Source organism: Vombatus ursinus, unplaced genomic scaffold, assembly GCF_900497805.2.
Source record: "Vombatus ursinus unplaced genomic scaffold, bare-nosed wombat genome assembly UNPS02014822.1, whole genome shotgun sequence".
Lineage (NCBI taxonomy): Eukaryota > Metazoa > Chordata > Mammalia > Diprotodontia > Vombatidae > Vombatus > Vombatus ursinus.
Genome location: NW_020954600.1, coordinates 208445 through 224525, shown reverse-complemented (window position 1 = coordinate 224525; position 16081 = coordinate 208445). Strand labels below are relative to the sequence as shown.

General features: G+C 46.0%; 1 protein-coding gene across 2 annotated transcripts in view; it reads left to right on the top strand.

The window, feature by feature from the left end:
* The first annotated feature begins 405 nt into the window (after window positions 1-405).
* Window positions 406-16081, top strand: part of PTPRJ (protein tyrosine phosphatase, receptor type J) — a 177038-nt gene continuing 161362 nt past the window's right edge. The window contains exon 1 of one of the 2 annotated variants that reach the window (XM_027837695.1): window positions 406-453. Coding sequence is in view for 1 of the 2 variants with exons in the window: in XM_027837689.1 (XP_027693490.1) it covers window positions 926-1195 (270 nt within the window). In the remaining variant the exon portion in view is untranslated. Of the gene's footprint in view, window positions 454-925; window positions 1196-16081 lie in introns of those variants that run through there. The other variant, XM_027837689.1, reaches the window with a different exon arrangement.

The window sequence follows — 16081 nt, the reverse complement described above, 5'->3', positions numbered from 1 at the left end:
AAACTCAAGGCCACAGCTTGGGGAATCGAGGCAGGGTGCTGGGGTTGGGGGAGGTGGAGGAAGGGAGGGAGGGAGGGATTCATTCATTCAGCAATGATTTGTTTCAGCACCTACTTGCCAGGTACCGTACTAAGCGGGTGTGTGTGTGGGGGGGGGGGGTGTCACAAAGACCAAACCGAAACAGTAAGGTTGAGGACCTCTCAGACCACAATTTGGCCAGCTCACGGTCTTCCAGCGGTTAAACCGCAGGGACAAGAGTTCGGTCCGCGGAGTTCCAGGAATGTGGGAGGGCTTTTGTTGGGGTGGGAGTGGGAGGAGAAGGGGGGGCGCTCCCTCCCCCGGCGCAAGGGGAGGAAAGAGGAGAGAGGCGGCAGGGCTGGCCCGCGGCTGCCCCCCACCCTCCGGCGGCCGTGGGGGCGGGGGCTGCTGCTGCAGCAGAAGCAGCAGGCTAGGGTAGGTCCCCATCCCAGAGGGGAGGAGAAGGGAGGGGAGGCCGGCGCGCGAGCCCAGCCCTGAGAGAGAGGGGGAGGGACGGACCGAGGGAGGGAGGGAGGGAGGAAGCGATGAATATTCAGAGGGGGAGGGGGGAAGGGAGGGGGTTGGCTTCTCCCGGCTGCGGCTGCAGGGAGCCCGAGCCACGGGAGCTGCCGGAGCCACCGGAGCCACCGGAGCCCGAGCCCGAGCCGGAACCCGAGCAGCCGGAGCCGGAGCCGCAGGACGCGTGGAGCAGGCAGCCTGAGCCCGAGCCGCCCGAGCCTGGACGCCGCCGCCTCCGCCGACGCGCCGCTGCAGCTCGGGGGGTGGGCGCCGCTCGCTCCGCCCCGTGGAAGCCCTCCTGGCCGCCGCCGCCGCCGCCTCCGCCGAGGGACGCGGGGCTGCTCTCGCCCGCCCCAGACCCAGCTTGGTGGTGGCCGCCGCCGCTGCCATGTCCCCGGGGAAGCCCGGGGCGGGCGGAGCGGAGAGGAGGCGGAGGAGCTGGAGGCGGCGGCGGCGGCGGCGGCCTCGGCCCCGGCCACCGGCTGCTGCCCCGGGCGCCGAGGCTGCTGCTGAAGCTGCTGCTCCGGGGCCCCGGCGCGCCGCGCTGCTCCCGGGCTCGTTCCGGGGCGCGCGGAGCCCGAAGCCCGGGTGGGCTGGGGCGCAGCCTCGGCTCTGCCTCCTGCTGCGCCTGGGGCTGCTACTGCTCGGCTTCGGCCAGGTGAGCCTGGGGCTGGGGGCCAGTGGGGGGGGGGCGGGGCCAGCGGCGGCTGGGGGGGGGGGGGGAGGGAGGGGCCGGCGGGGAGCTTCGACGTCCCCAGCCCCCACCCCCTTCTGGAGGCGGGTCCCACCTGCACCTGCTCGGGCGGCCCACCTGCGGCATTTCGGTGGCACCCAGGCCAGGGCCGCGCGCCGCGCTGGGGCTTTTTCTCCCCAGCTGGGGCGGCCCGGGGGCTTCCTCCCAGGCTCCGCACCGAGGCCGCCTGGTTGAGTGTGGGGACCGAGGAGACCGGGCTGCCCACCTGCGCGGGGCCCAAGAGGGGTGAGGGGAGGGCGGAGGAAAGGAGGGAGGTGATTGGGGCTGGGGTTGGCATCCTGCTGCTGAGAGTGATAGGTGGGCTGACGTGGGCTCTCGGGATTGGGGCTTGGACTGGTGGTCGCAGGGACAGCTGGGCCAGGAGTTGGGCTCGGGCAGGCATCCCACAGGTTTCTATTGTAAAGGCCATTCATTTTTTTGGGGGGGGGGATGACCTGGAGTATTTTCTTTTTTAGGACCGATACGACGTCGTTCCCCTGCCCCCCACTACATAAATGCTCCCCTTCTAATCATTTTCCTGAAACTGATCCCATCTGGCTGCCTGCAGTGGTGGTGGTGGTCTCTCTAATGTGTGTGTAGCTGCTGTTTGCCCAGAGATTGGAGCTAGTCCGGCTTTTCTGTTGGTGCTTGTGACAGGCTAAGGGAGGTGACTGCTGGGGGTGGGTGGGTGCACCCAAGGAAGCCTGGACACTGTAATTGACATGTCACCCTCCCCCTGGCTGGGCTTCCCCCGGGGCTGGATGGTCTTTTGGACTGTATTTAACTGCTTTCCCGCAGAAGGAAGCGAGTAGGTTTAGAAGGAATGGAGCCTTAAAAAAAAAAAAATCAGCTGACCCTGTTAAGACAGAAGTGTTCTCAGTGGCTCGCTCCTTGTGAGCTGGGGATCTGAGACGTTCTCAGCCTTGGAAAAAAGAGTAGCTGTGGGGTAAGAATGATGCCTTAACTCCGACAGTTCCTTCATAACCATTTCTAAATGCATTTATCTTCGATACTAAATTTTGTCTTAGCAAAAGTCTTTTCCCATATCTTCATTAGACCTTGAAGTGAGCCCTTAAATTCAATATTTGTGTGACATCCTCTCAGACTAAATTCTATGAGACCTACTCTTATCAAAACTTGTCTTATGCTTTCCCTCATTGACAGCGTAGGAGTCTGGGCACAGCGGGCTCTTAATAACTCAGTGGAGTGAATTGAACTGAACTTTACTTCGTGGTGGTGTTGGATGGAGGTATTAACTTACTAATCAACACAGACTGTACGCAGTGGAAAGAGCACTGGACGAAGGGAGCGAGATAACTTCTAGTCCTGCCTTTCCCGCTGAGACTGGGCCAGTGACTCTGACCCTCTGGTCTTGTTGAAGGAGGATGAGGCAATATCTAAGGTTCCTTTGGGTACTTTGGGTGTTTTCAGCTTGCTATTTCATCTGTTTACCCACTCTTTAGCTGCTCTTAGGATCAGGTTCATGCCTGGAATTTTGCAAAACCTAATTCCGTTTTACAGCATCCTTGTAAAAGAGCCAGAAATTCAGGAGGGGTGGGGCATTTCTGTGGAAAGGGAGGGAACTGAGGCAGGGGAAATGAAACCAAGGTCAAGTAGTCTATTTAACTGGGTCTAAAAACAGGTGTTGTTCATTCAAACTATTTGGAAGTGAGACTGAAATCTTTCCAACAATTGAAAGTTGGTGCTTTCTTTGTAGTTTGTGGATGGAAAAACCTCACTTGGTCTATATATCTCCACCATTACAATCAGGTCAAACATGAGTCTCGAGGTTCCAGCAGTGAGCTACTTATTGGCCTAGAAGAGATTTGGTTTTTGGGACACCTTGTAAGTCTCCAAATGAAGGGACAAAAAGCCCTAAGAAAGGCCAGCTTTCACTCATTCTCTTCACGTGCCCCTCCCTCACCTTTGCCCTTTCTTTCCAATTCCATCCTCCCCAAAGCTGTCAAACTGATATTACTACAAAATCGATCTGCCCAAGTTACCACCTTGTTCAAGAGGCCCTGCTGATTCTCCATTGCTTCTAGGATAAATGACAGCCTCCTCTGTTTGGCTTTCAAAGTCTGACTCCTGATTATCTTTTCAGACTTAATTCGTGTTACTGACCAACTTGCAATCTATGGGCCAGCCAAACTGGATTGCTGGCTATTCTGTGAAGGTTTACCTTCACCCAGGCTGCTGTGCCTTGTAGGTAGTCCTGGAATGGGTTCTCCTCTTATAGAACCCTTAGCTTCTTTCAAAGTTTAGCTCAAGTGCCATCTCCAACAGACTTATCTTGACTCCACTTGCTAGTAACCCTCCTCCTGGAGATTATTGGGACCAGAAGCCATCGTGTGCTTTATTCCACAGCTCTTTTTATTATCTCATTATGCCTTTTGATTGATAAGAGTTTCCTTTCCCCATTCAACACTGCTACCACCAAGTAAAGTTCAAATCAATTCACTATTCGGTTATTAAGAACCTGCTGAAAGCTCCCCAGAAGTTACTTATATAAATTTTGTATTAAATTATCTACATGGTCCAGTGGAAAGAACACTGTACAAGTGGAGTCATAAGATCTGAGTTTGAATCCTGGTTTGTCAGTTAATACCTCACTTATCCACTCCAAGCCTCAGTTTCTTTATCTGCAAAATGAAGGGATTGGATTCACCTTCTAAAGTTCTGGCCAGCTGTAATCTACAATCCAGTTGTACTTGATGTCAGCTGAATGATATGGAGGAGCACACTGGATGGGGGCTTGTGAGTTTCAATGGTGGAAACTATAGCCCCTCTGGCTTACCCTTTTGGAACTCTGAGGGGAATAGTCATCCACCCAACTTGCCACCTCAAGTGAGAGTGAAGCTAATGGGGGGGTGGTGCTATATGATGATACTATGCTCCATCCATTGAAATGTAAACTTCTTGAGGTCAGGGACTATTTAATTGTATACTTGGTGCCTATAATATAGTAGAGGCTTAATAAATGTTTATCGAATTGAGGCGTTGTGGGTGACACTTAAGGGCAGCTAGCTAGGTGGCACCATGGGTAGAATGCTGGGCCTCAGGAGGACTGCTCTTTCTGAGTTCAAATCCAGCCTCAGATACTTATTAGCTGTGTGACCCCAGGCAAGTCACTTCACCGTGTTTGCCTCAGTTTCCTCATCTGCAAAATGAGCTAGAGAAGGAAATGACAAACCACTCCAGTATCTCTGCCAAGAAGGCTCCAAATAGCATCACGATGAGTTGGCATGACTGGAAAAAGACTGAACAACAGTAGCAGTAAGGTGGCACTTGGTAGTTCTGTTTCTAGCTGTGAGGAGCCATTGTCATGTTCAAGATTGGGTTGGCTGGAGGATCTGCTTCTCCTGGGGGTTTGACAGATTAGAGGAGATGAGTCTGGAGAGAAGGAAAGCATCCATCTCATTTCAGTGAGCATTGATTAAACTCTTAGCAGGGAGAGAAGCAAGACAGAGGCACCTGTGGAGATTTTTTCCACCGCAGCTGCCTGGACTGCTGAGCCTTGTTTTGATTCAATGAGTTCAGTCTCTTGGGTAAACTTCTTTTCTTGCCCTGGTCTTCCTTGCTTGACATTACATATTATTGCCACCTGATGATCAGTCATTTCCTTATTTTTAGTTCATCATATGATCATAGGTTCAGACTTTGGAGAGGCCTCATAAGTCATCTAGTTCAATAGTCCCGTTTTACAGCTGAAGGAACTGAGGCCCAGAGAGAGGAGAGGACTTTCCCAAGTAAGTAGTTATGATAATCAGAGTTGAGAGTCATAAAGTTTTTAAGTGCTTTGTATGTATTATCTTATCTGATCTTCACAATAACTATGAGGTAGGTGCTATTATCTCCCTTGCATTGTTGTCCAGTTAAGTTCAATTCTTCGTGACTCCAATAGGGGTTTTTTTGGCAGAGATCCTGGAGTAGTTTGCCATTTCCTTCTCTAGTTCATTTGGGAGGCAAACTGGGCTAAATGACTCGCCCAGGGTCACATAGCTAGTTAAGTATCTGGGGCCAAATTTGAACTAATTAAGATGAGTCTTCCTGACTTTAGGCCCAGCACTCTATCCACTGGGCCACTTAGCTGTCTCTTTTACAGATGAAGAAACTGAGGTTTAGGAGGAGTAAAGTAATGTGGTCACCCAGGTGGCAGTAGAAGGATTCAAACCTGTCTTCCTGGCTCTGAATTCAATGTTCTATCTTAGCGGGATTGTTTACAAAGGTAGTAATTACGAGAGATAAGATTTGAATTCAGTTTCTTTGACTCCAAATCCAGTGTGTAGGTGCCTTCTTTAGAAATTTCCCATTCATTGATAATAAGAAGGAGCAGCAGCAGAAGGAGTTCCAGCTTTGGAATCTTTGGGCCTGGCCTCTGCTGCTTACTTCTTGTATGACCTTGGGCATGTCATGCTGTAAAGCCTGTCAGGGCCTCAGTTCCCTCATTTGTAGGAAGAGGATGGATTAAATGATACAATTATAAATTCTATTAAAAAAAAAAACCTGAGACCTATAATTTCCATCAGTTTGGGGAACTCTTGTATGGTAACTGTGGGAGACACCCTCCCCCCCCAGTAAAGGTAGACAACTCTCCTATTATGTGTAAGTCTTCACTGGTTTCTTATGAGGTTTAATGACTTGCCCAGGGTCACACAGCCAGCCAGTACATGTCAGGGGATCATAGATCAAAACCTGGAAGGAACTTCCATCTAGTCCTCCCCCTTCTCTGCCTCCCCCCATTTTACAGAGGAGAAGACTGAGGTCCAGTGAGGATAAATCACTTGCTGAAGGTTGGAGAGGCAGGGATTTGATCTCAGGTCCTCTGATTTCAGAGACCTTTCCAATGTATCCCACTCTCTTTCAGGTCATCCTGACTTCAGGCTCCTCTACTTTTATGCTAGGCTGATTATTACATTGGAAATTAAAAAGATAAGACTTAAAAATTCCTTAAATTCAGATTTTTAAAAAACAAAATCTTGAGCATTTTTCATTTGTAAGTGCCACTTTTCTGCCTGACCCTTTTACATCACATCAGCTGTTGTTTATTAAATGCCTATGTTTCACGAAGATTATTTTTGCAAATTGAATAATTGAAATGTACCAGGAAAGAGGGCTACCTAGGTTACCAGGAAAAATCTCCTCCGACTATTCCCCAGAAGGCTTCTGTTTAGGATGCTTAGACTTTGCACCTCAGCATATCAGTGGCTGGTGATTGTTTGGCGTGGCTGGTGATTGTTTGGCGTAACTAGTGAAATTTCCTGGGGTGAGTATGGTTCTGTTTGCCCAGTGGGCAGAGGGCAGTGGGGTCAGTGTGCAGTAGGCCCAGAAAAGCCATGTGAAAACCTAGCATCTCATTTTCCTTCTTGGAGGCAGGAAAGATGGTCAGAGATAATTCCAACATGGGGACTTTTCTGGTTAGCATGGCTCAGACTCCACCCATTCCCTGAACATTTTTGTCCCTTTTTGCTCTGGTTTCATGTATAAGGCCTTCCGCAACGTGTCAAAGCTTACTTTTTTTTTTCATCCTTCCTTCCCAGCCTTTGAGAAAATTTAGCTGGGCCAGACATATCCCTCTCCCCTCCATCTCCCAGGGTGGAAACTCTGGGAAACTCCCTCCTACAAAGATGGGTAACTCCTCTTGTCTTATTTTGCGCTTAATTTTATATTCAAAAGTACCTTTAAACATAAAAGGATCAGTGACGATTTATCAATATCTTGCTTTTTAACTCCTGGAAGGTCTTATGATTGTACATTCACGTGTATGTAAATGTGTGATTTTTTTTTTTTTTTAAGGGATTGAGACTGGACCTGTGATTTTACTGGTATAGGGAGCTACCAGGTGAGAAAGCTCTTTCAACCAGGGTAGACCAGTTCCTTCTCTGCGATTTACAGAATTGGAGAAGAGCCTAGAGTCCAAAGAGGATGTACAACCATTATGAGTCAGAGGCAGGATTGGAACCCAGGTTTACCTGATTCTGACTCTCCAACTGTAATGTCATATTACCTCCTAATGTTTTTGCATCTTTGAAATCTCTATAGCCAATGTCCTCCTAGTTCTGTTGTTCTCTTTTTGCATTTCTTAGAATTGTAGATAGGAACTGACCTCAGATGACCTCAGGGCAGGTTCTCCACCCCTGCTTTAGGGGTTACCCAGTTTGACGTCATAGTTTTGCAGATGAGGAAATGCAGACTCTAAGAGAGTCTGCCCGGGTGAAAAATGGCAGTTAGAATTTGAACTTGGGTTCAAAGAATCTTTCTTTCCATTGGACTACCCAGTCCAACCTCACTGACTTACAGATCATAGGGTAATATAATTAGAACCCAAAGGGATCTGAAATACTGAGTAGTCCAAGCCCCTCATTTTACAGATAAGAAAGCAGGCCCTGGGAGGGAAAATGATTTGCCCAAGGTTATTCAGGTGTGAGTGGCAGCATCGGGATTTGAACCCTGGTCCTCTGATTCCAAATTCAGTGCTACTTCATGCACTTCCCCCCTTCTTCTCCTGCCCCCTCATTTTTTCTGCTCATCCTTGGTAATTTCCATTTGTTATGGGCATTAGATTGTAAACTTCCCCTCAGAAGAATGCAAGCATTTTGTACTATTCTCCCTCTCCCCTACTCCAGCATTATCTCATTGCCCGGCACATAGTAGGTAGTTTAATACATTGAATCGTGCACCCTGTCACTTTGATGCACTGCAGCCCTAAAGATTTCTCTGGGCAATCATTCATTGTGCTAAAACTTTAGAGAGAGGCTGGGTGAGCAAGAGTTTGTTTCTCTCTCTTGTGTCTTATCATGCATCTTTTCTTTCCTTGTCTGTTTCCTGGGTGAGCGGAATGCTGGGTTGTATTTGTCACGAATTTAGCATGGGCTAATTCCCAAACCCAATTACCTTGGCCATCCAGAAGATTAGAAATGTTTTGACTGAGCTCTCTGAAACTTCCGGTTAAATTTCCATTAAAAAAAAAAATTGATTTTTTTTTTTCAAAACAAGGGGGAAAAAAGCCAAAGGAGTTTGTTTTGTTTGCAGATAGTTTAAGAAAACATAGCAAATTGGTTTATGGTTAGGATGTGAATTTTAGCCTCCTTCCAGAGGTATAGCTCCCCTCTTTGCAAAACAGGCAGTAACCAAAATACTCCCTTGCTCATGGTGCTGGAGAGCCCTGGCTCCATGGTGAGTCACGTTGGTTAGCTTGGGTGGGTGGGTGGGTGGGGGCGGTGGCTAGCTCCTGGATGTTGGGGTTGTTGTCGTGGTGGTGGTGGTGGTTGTTGTTGGGGATTTTGCCCAGGATTTTGAGTTTAGGCCTGAGGTCATCAGTATTATTTTTGGTGGTTCCTTACGAGGTCTCTCTTTTTGTTGAAGAGGAGTGATTTTGAATTGCCCACTGTTGAGTGGTGAGAGCTGCAGGGTGGGTGACATTTTTCCTTTGTGCTTCTCTTATGAGAAGAAAAGTAAGATTGAGTAAAGCAACTTTTGTCATAATTAGAAGTGATGATACATGTAAAGCACTTTGCAAACTACTACATGAAATGTGAGCTATTGCTATTTCTAGTACGAAAAAAGCTCCTTGAGGGTAGGGACTGTTACTGTTTTTATACATATATATGTATATATATGTATATATATATGTACCCCATCCCCCACATTCTTTGTAGCCCCTCAGGGCTGAGAATATTTTTTGTTCAGATGTGTGACTCCATTGGTAAGGTGGCCTCCCAGCGTGGAAATTCTCTCCACCATGGAGATTGGCAGCTTGCTTGTAGGTTGCCTGGAGGAGAGAGGGAAAATGACTCGCCCTGGGTGTTAGGACTTGAATCCAGGTCTTGATACTGTGGAAAGAGCACCGTCTCTGGAGTCTGCAGACTTGAGTTTAAATCCCACCAGCAATACTTATATTGCTTGTGAGACCTCAGCGGAGTTAGTTAACTTTCTTGGCTTTCAGCTGTAAAATGAGGGATTGAACTAACCTCCCAGGTCCGTTCCAGCTCTGCATCTGTGATCTGATGACCTAAGGCTTTTCCTTCTCAGGCCCCCAAATTTGTAGTCATTCTACATTTCCTTGGTTACGTACGTGTTGTTTCCCCAGTAGAAAGTGAGCCTCTCGAGGTCAGGGATTGTTTCAGTTTTATTTGTGTATCCTCCTTGTCTAGTACCAAGGCGGCCACCTGGCAGCCGTTGTTGAATTGAATTCCTGATTCCAATGCCCACTAAGCTGTACCACCTTTGGCCATCCACTTAGAGGGGCACTTAATTTTGTTGTTGAATTGTAACTCTGAGGTGTGGCCTTGGCTTCTTGTGAGTCAAGTACTGTTTTAGACACCATCAGGGCTCAATAAATATTCATTCAGTCCTCCTAGTCCCCCCCCCCCCCCAGCCCCCTCCACTGCCCCACAGAACCTAGTCTTACAACATTACTTGGGGCATTGAGAGGTTAAATGACTCCCCTAGGGTCACACCTACAGTAAATGTCTAGCCCTAACCTGAATTCCAAGGCGCTATATGGATACAGGCCCAAGGCAGGGCTTAAACACCGTAGATGAATGAGAAGTCAGTGCTCTATCCACTTTTGTTGACTTGAGCGTTGGATTAGCCAGCCTTTTTGACTCTGAAGTTCTGGGATTCTGCAATTTTGAGTTTTAGAATAAGAAGAATCAGTAGGCTATCCAGTGAGCTGATAAAAGGGTGGCACTTTGATATGCTGGCTTTAGAAATGTAAGTCATTATGATTAGAAAGTATAGATCTCCAAAGCCAGAAAAACCCTTAGAGACCATTTCCTCCTTACAGCCGCCCTCATTTTTTCTAGAGGAAGAAACTGAGACCCAGAGCTGGGGTCATGACTTGCCAAAGGTTACTCAGATAGTAAGAGGAGGGCGTCTCTTGTCCAAGGTTGTTCAGCTATTAAGCAACAGAATTAAGCTTTGAACCCAGATCTTTGGAACCAGGCCTTTAACAGCTCATTTCCTCCAATGTCTGGTACTTATGAATAGTTTTACAACAGTTTTGTTCTTATTTATTTATTATATATATTATTTATTTATTCTTATTTCCAAAGTACAATTAAGGGATGGAAGGGAAGGGGTCAGAGAGGGTTCCTAAATAAAAACTTGGTCTTCTAAGCAACTGGGTTTGGTGTTCCAGGAAGACTGGGGACCCTTTTCTCTGTCTCCCTTCCCCTCCTCCCAAGTGTGGCCTGCATCCAAATTTCTAAACATCTCTCTCTTGCCCCTCTAGCTCTGCTCCGGACCCAAACTGCTGAGATAGGAAATCTGTTATGTACTTCCTCATTAGTGACAGCTACACCCTTCCCATTGTCAAAGAATTTCCATGCCATGTAAATTTCAGGGCTTGGTTGGGGGGGAGAGAGAGTAAATTAGAAAAAAAAATTCTCAAAGCTAAACAGAATTGGCTCCCACAAAAAAAATGTCTAATTTTAACAATGCAAATAATTTTCAGTTCCACTTTTCCTCCTCCCTTCTAGAGGGAAGCTGTACCTGGCTGTTTTCTGAGAGGAGGCAAACAATATTTTATTTTCATTAGTCATACCAATAATCCTTATTGTCAATAGTGAGCACCAGAGCATGCTGCCCAGAGGTGTTTAGAATGAAGTCCTTCCATTTTGGGACCTCCTGAGCCGAATGAAGTCCTGGACTTAGTAATATTTCTGTGAGTGTCATAGACCCCTCTAACTGTCTGTTTGGTGAAGTCTATGGACCCCTTCTCAGAATCAGGTTTTTAAATAATTGAAGGATATACTAAATTTCAATTACATACTAGTGAAAGTAAAGATGCCATCCAAATTCACAGACCTTCTGAAAACTATCCATGGGCTCCCAGTTAAAAATTCATATCCCTGGTTTGAGATATTGGTGGGAAGTGTAGAAAGAGCCCAGGGTCTGGAATCAGAAGAGATGGCCTGGAAGCCTTCCTTTGCTCCTTGCTTGCCTAAGGGATCTTGGACAGGTCATTTTACACTGGGGGAGGGAGGGGGGGGCCTCAATTTCCTCATCTGTAAAACAAAGAGGTTGGAGCAGATGGCCTTCCTATCTGTATGTATGATCCTATAAGAATAGAATAAATAGTAATGCTGTATTGTTCTCCTGATGCCCTAAGCTCAGGGTACTGCTTAGGGTACAGGAAGGGAAGACAGAGGGTCAGGCCAGGGCCCTTTTAAGGGTCTTTCACTGGTGCCCTTCAAGGTGTTAGTCCCAGAGCATTCCCACTCCCCTCATAACTATGTCTAATGTTTTGTCTTACATTTTTTCTATGGAGGGCCGAGAGTAGTTATTTTAGGACCTAAAGTTGAAACTTTAAAAAAGGAAAAGATAAAGAAGTCTTGGTTTTAGTTGTTGGAAACAGGAGGCTGAGAGAGAGGCCTTGCCCATTTTTCTCATCCGTTTCTATAGTAGCGTTTATCTTGGCATTTCATGCATTTTGAACATTGGATATCATTGTGCTAGGAGAATTTTTCCTCATGTTGCCTCTCTCAAAGAGGACCATGTTGTTCCTGTTTTACAGATGAAAAACTGAGGCAGTGGGAGGAAAGGACTTGCCAGAGTCTGACAGGGAGTTGCTCAAGTGATTTGGTTTGTGTGTGAGGAGAGAAAAGGAAGACAGGTGTGCTTCCTGTATTTTAGAACGGGAAAATAATTTTTACCGATATCTTTTAGTTTGTATATTATTTTGATTTTCAAATCTCTCCCTCCCCCTTTTCCCTATCCAGAGAGCTATCCGTACTCCAAAGAATAAGAGGGAAAAAGTCCGGCAAAACTAAGCAGCACATCAGCTGAGTCTGATGGTATATGCAGTGGTTCCCATCCATAGTCTCCTTACTTTGCAAAGAAATGGAGGAAGTCCATTTTCTCATCTCTTCACAGACTAAAATTGGTCATTATGATGACAATGCATTCATTTTTGTTGTTGGTCTTCCCATTTGTAGTGTTCTGTATTGTCTTCCTTCTGCTACTTACTTCCCTTTGCAACAGTTTCAATAACTTTCCCATGCTTCTCTAGATTCTTTAAGGGATGCTTTCTTTCTGCGCAGAATAATAGACTCTTAAGTATTGGACAAAGATCTCATAATATAATAGCAAAAACAGTCCAGATCTGTCATTTTGTTCTGTAGGAAACCTTGAGGAGATTCTTGCCAATTTGCAAATTCTCAGTCTAATTTTTAATCTCGGAGAGTTGCTTGGGGCCACTGAGAGGTTACTGCAATATGAGATGCTGACTGAGATGTTGACAAAGCTAATACGTATTAGGGGCAGGGCTTGAACCCAGATTTTTTTAAAAAAATATTTTATTCCCCCATTATATGTTAAAAACAATTTTTAACATTCATTAAAAAAATTTTTTTGAGTTCCAAATTCTCTACCTCCCCTCCCCCCTTATTGAGAAGGCAAGTAATTTGATGTAGTTGAACCTGGGTTTTCCTGACTCCAAGTGGTGTTCTCTCTCCTTCCCTCCCCGCTTCTTCCCTCCTCTTCCCTTTCCTCCCCTCTCTTTGCCCCCTCTTTCCTCCCCTCCCCCACTCTCCCCCCTCTCCATCTCTCTCCTCTTCATGTAAGCTTTTTGAAGGTAGGGGCTGTTTGTTTTTGTCCCTGGATGCCCAGGCCCTCAGACTGTGCTGGGTGCATAGGAGGTGCTTAAATACTTATTGAATAATAAATACTTGTTGAATGAATTAATGAAAGCTGTCCTTTCCAGTACACCTGTTACATGGTGTGGCTCACATTTTTTTTTTTTTAAATTATCATGCTCTGGTACAAAAGACTTTTCTCTCAATGCCCTTGTGGGCTAGGTAGTACAAGTCCTATCATTCCGATTTTGCAGATAGGGAAACTGAGAGGTGAAGTGATTCGCCCGTGGTCACACAGCTCTGACTGTCAGAGCCAGGGTTCAAATCCAGGACAGTTTACTTTCCCCTTCTCAAAACTTCATTGGCTGATTAGCCCAGTGTGATGTAGAGGAGAGAATACCAAGGTTGGGTCAGAAGGTTCAACTCCTGGCTCCTCAGCTTAGTCGTTGGTCCTTAGCTCTTGGGCAAGGGCTTTACTGTTCTGGGCCTTAGTTTCCCTGTTGGCTACGTGAATGCAGATCAGTTGTCATCTGGGGTGTGGTTAGCTCTAACTCTAACCCATGATATGGCTTCGTACATGGATGGATCTGGGGGCTCAGTTTATGTTTAGAATTACTCCAGGATTTTCTCTCTTGCCTTCTGCCCACTATTCTTTGATTCAATTTAATAAATATTTATTAAGCACCTACTATGTGCCAGGCACTACCCAAAGTATTGGGATGGTAAGGAGGAACAGTCCTTTCTTCTAAGTTGCCTATGTTCCAATGGAAAATGCCATGCATGTAGATAAGCAAATATAAACTAGACATTATTTCAGGCTGGTTATGGTGGGGAAGTACTAACAGAAAGGGGAACCAGGAGAGGCCTCTTGGAGGAGAGTGGCTAAGGGGTGGAGGGAAGAAGGAAGAGCTTTCCAGCCTAGGCAAAATTGGGAGGTGGCTTATCGCATGTGGACCATAGTAAGTAGATCAGTTTGTATCAAAGAAGGCATGATGGGTGGTGGAGGGGAGGGGGGTGGGGAGAAATGTGAAGAAAGTCTGGAGAGAGAACTTGGGACCAGACTATGAGATCATAGCTCTAGAGGTAGATGAGGAAACTGAAACTCAGAAAGGCTAGTGACTTGCCCAAGGTCACACAGTAAGCATTAGGAAGCAATTGAAATGCTAAAGAAAGGAGTTCATGTTTTATTTTGGAGGTAACAGGGAGCCACTAAAGTGTCTTGAACAGAGGAATGACATGATCATATCTGTGCTTTAGGAACATCAGTTTGGCCAATGTTGACCTTGATCAATGCAATCACCATCCACAGATCCAGAAGACTCGTGATGCTTCCCACCTCCTGACAGGGAGTACAATCGAGACACGTATATTTCTTGGACATGCCCAATGTGGGAATCTGTTTTTGCTTGACTACTTGTATTTGTTAGAAGGGCTTTGGTTTTCTTTTTTTGGAGGAGGGATAGAGGAAGTGGGAGAGCAAGAAAGCAAACTGGTTAGTTACAAATTGAAAAAATAAGACAATAAAAAAAGAGTATCAATTTGGCAGTTGTGAGAGTTGAATTGGAAGGTGGAAGAGGCTCGAATGAAGCTTAGGGCCATTTCAGGTAAAATGTGATTAAGGCTTGAATGAAGGGGGTGGCTGTAAATAGTGATGGAAATGAGATGTGTGGGGAGAAATGGGCAAGACTTGACCACTGATTGACTATGGAGGATGAAAGAGGGGATGATAGAGATTGTGAGCCTGGGTACCCTTGACAAAAGCAGTTAAGTGGACAATAATAATGTCTTTTCTTGGATGGTGAATGTTTCATCCTAATTTAATCTTATTCACAAATGCATAGAATTCCTGAAGTCTTAGCAGAGTTTTAAGCTGTCAATACTGCGCTAAGACTTTTGAAGCACACTTTATGTTGCTGGCATGACCCCGAAGATTCCCTTTGAAAGGTCTTGGTAAGGATCATGAAAAACAGGTAGGACATTCCTGTCCAACCTAAGTGATTTAAACCTGTTGGGCTAATTATACTCAGGGACAAAAACCATGTGTCAAATTAATTAATCATCAGTGTTTTTAAAAATGTCTAGTGAATAGTTCAAAGAATCCCAGAAGGGACCTGAGTTGCCTAGATGTTAGAACTGGAAAGGATTGTGCTGGGAGGTAGGGGGTTCCCTCTTATTTAATCTTTTCAGGGGAAGACTGGTTAGGTAAGTTGCAGAAAGAATTTTTGTTTTTCAGATATGAATTGGATTAGAAATGGTCTCCGAGGCCCCTTCAAACCCTGAGATTGTTATTCTATGACCTTAGAACCTAGAATGTCAAAATTGGAAGGGAACATAGAACAAAAATATTAGACTTGGAAGGAACTGAGAGGTAATACAGTTGAATTCACTAATTTTATTTTTATTTCTTTTATTTTTAATTTTTTAAAAGATGGGTTCTTCCCATCTCTCCCAGGCTGGAAGTATAGGGCCACTCAAAGGGCTTAATCCCACTCTGATTGGTACGGGAACTTTGACCTGATTTGTTTGAGACCAGGGCTCACCATATTGATGTTAGACTTAATGCCATGTGGCTGGCTTAGCAGCCCCAAGCTCAAGAGCTCTGTCAGCTGAAGCCTTCTTGGTAAATGGGATTATAGGTGTGTGTCACCACCTGGGTCTTCCTTATTTTACAGAGGAGGGAAGTAGCTTTCCCAAGATCACACAGCCACAAGAAATGCATTTATAAATGTTGTTTAATCTTTTGTAATAATTAACTTTATACATTCGTATCTATAATTATGTGGATGTGTCTCCCTGTGTCCAACAGGGTCTCTAATTCAGCCTCTACAAAGCTGTCAAACATATACTCCTTTTAAAAAATTTAGTTTTATTGGAGGCAGCTATGTGGTGCTGTGGATAGAGCACTGGGCCTGGAGTCAGGAAGGCCAGAGTTCAAATCCTGCCTCAGACATTTAACTGGTAGTTGTGTGACCCTGGGCAAGTCATTTAACTTCTGTCTGCTTCAGTTTTTTCAACTGTAAAGCAAGGATAATAAATAATAGCACCTACCTCCCAGGGCTGTTGTGAGGATCAGATGAGATAGTATTTGCAAAGCATTTAGTATAGTGCCTGGCACATAGTAGGCACTTAATAAATGCTTGTTTCCTTCCTTTCCTTCCTTCCCTTCCTTTCTTCCTTCCTTCCTTCCTTCCTCCCTTCCTCCCTTCCTCCCTTCCTCCCTTCCTCCCTTCCT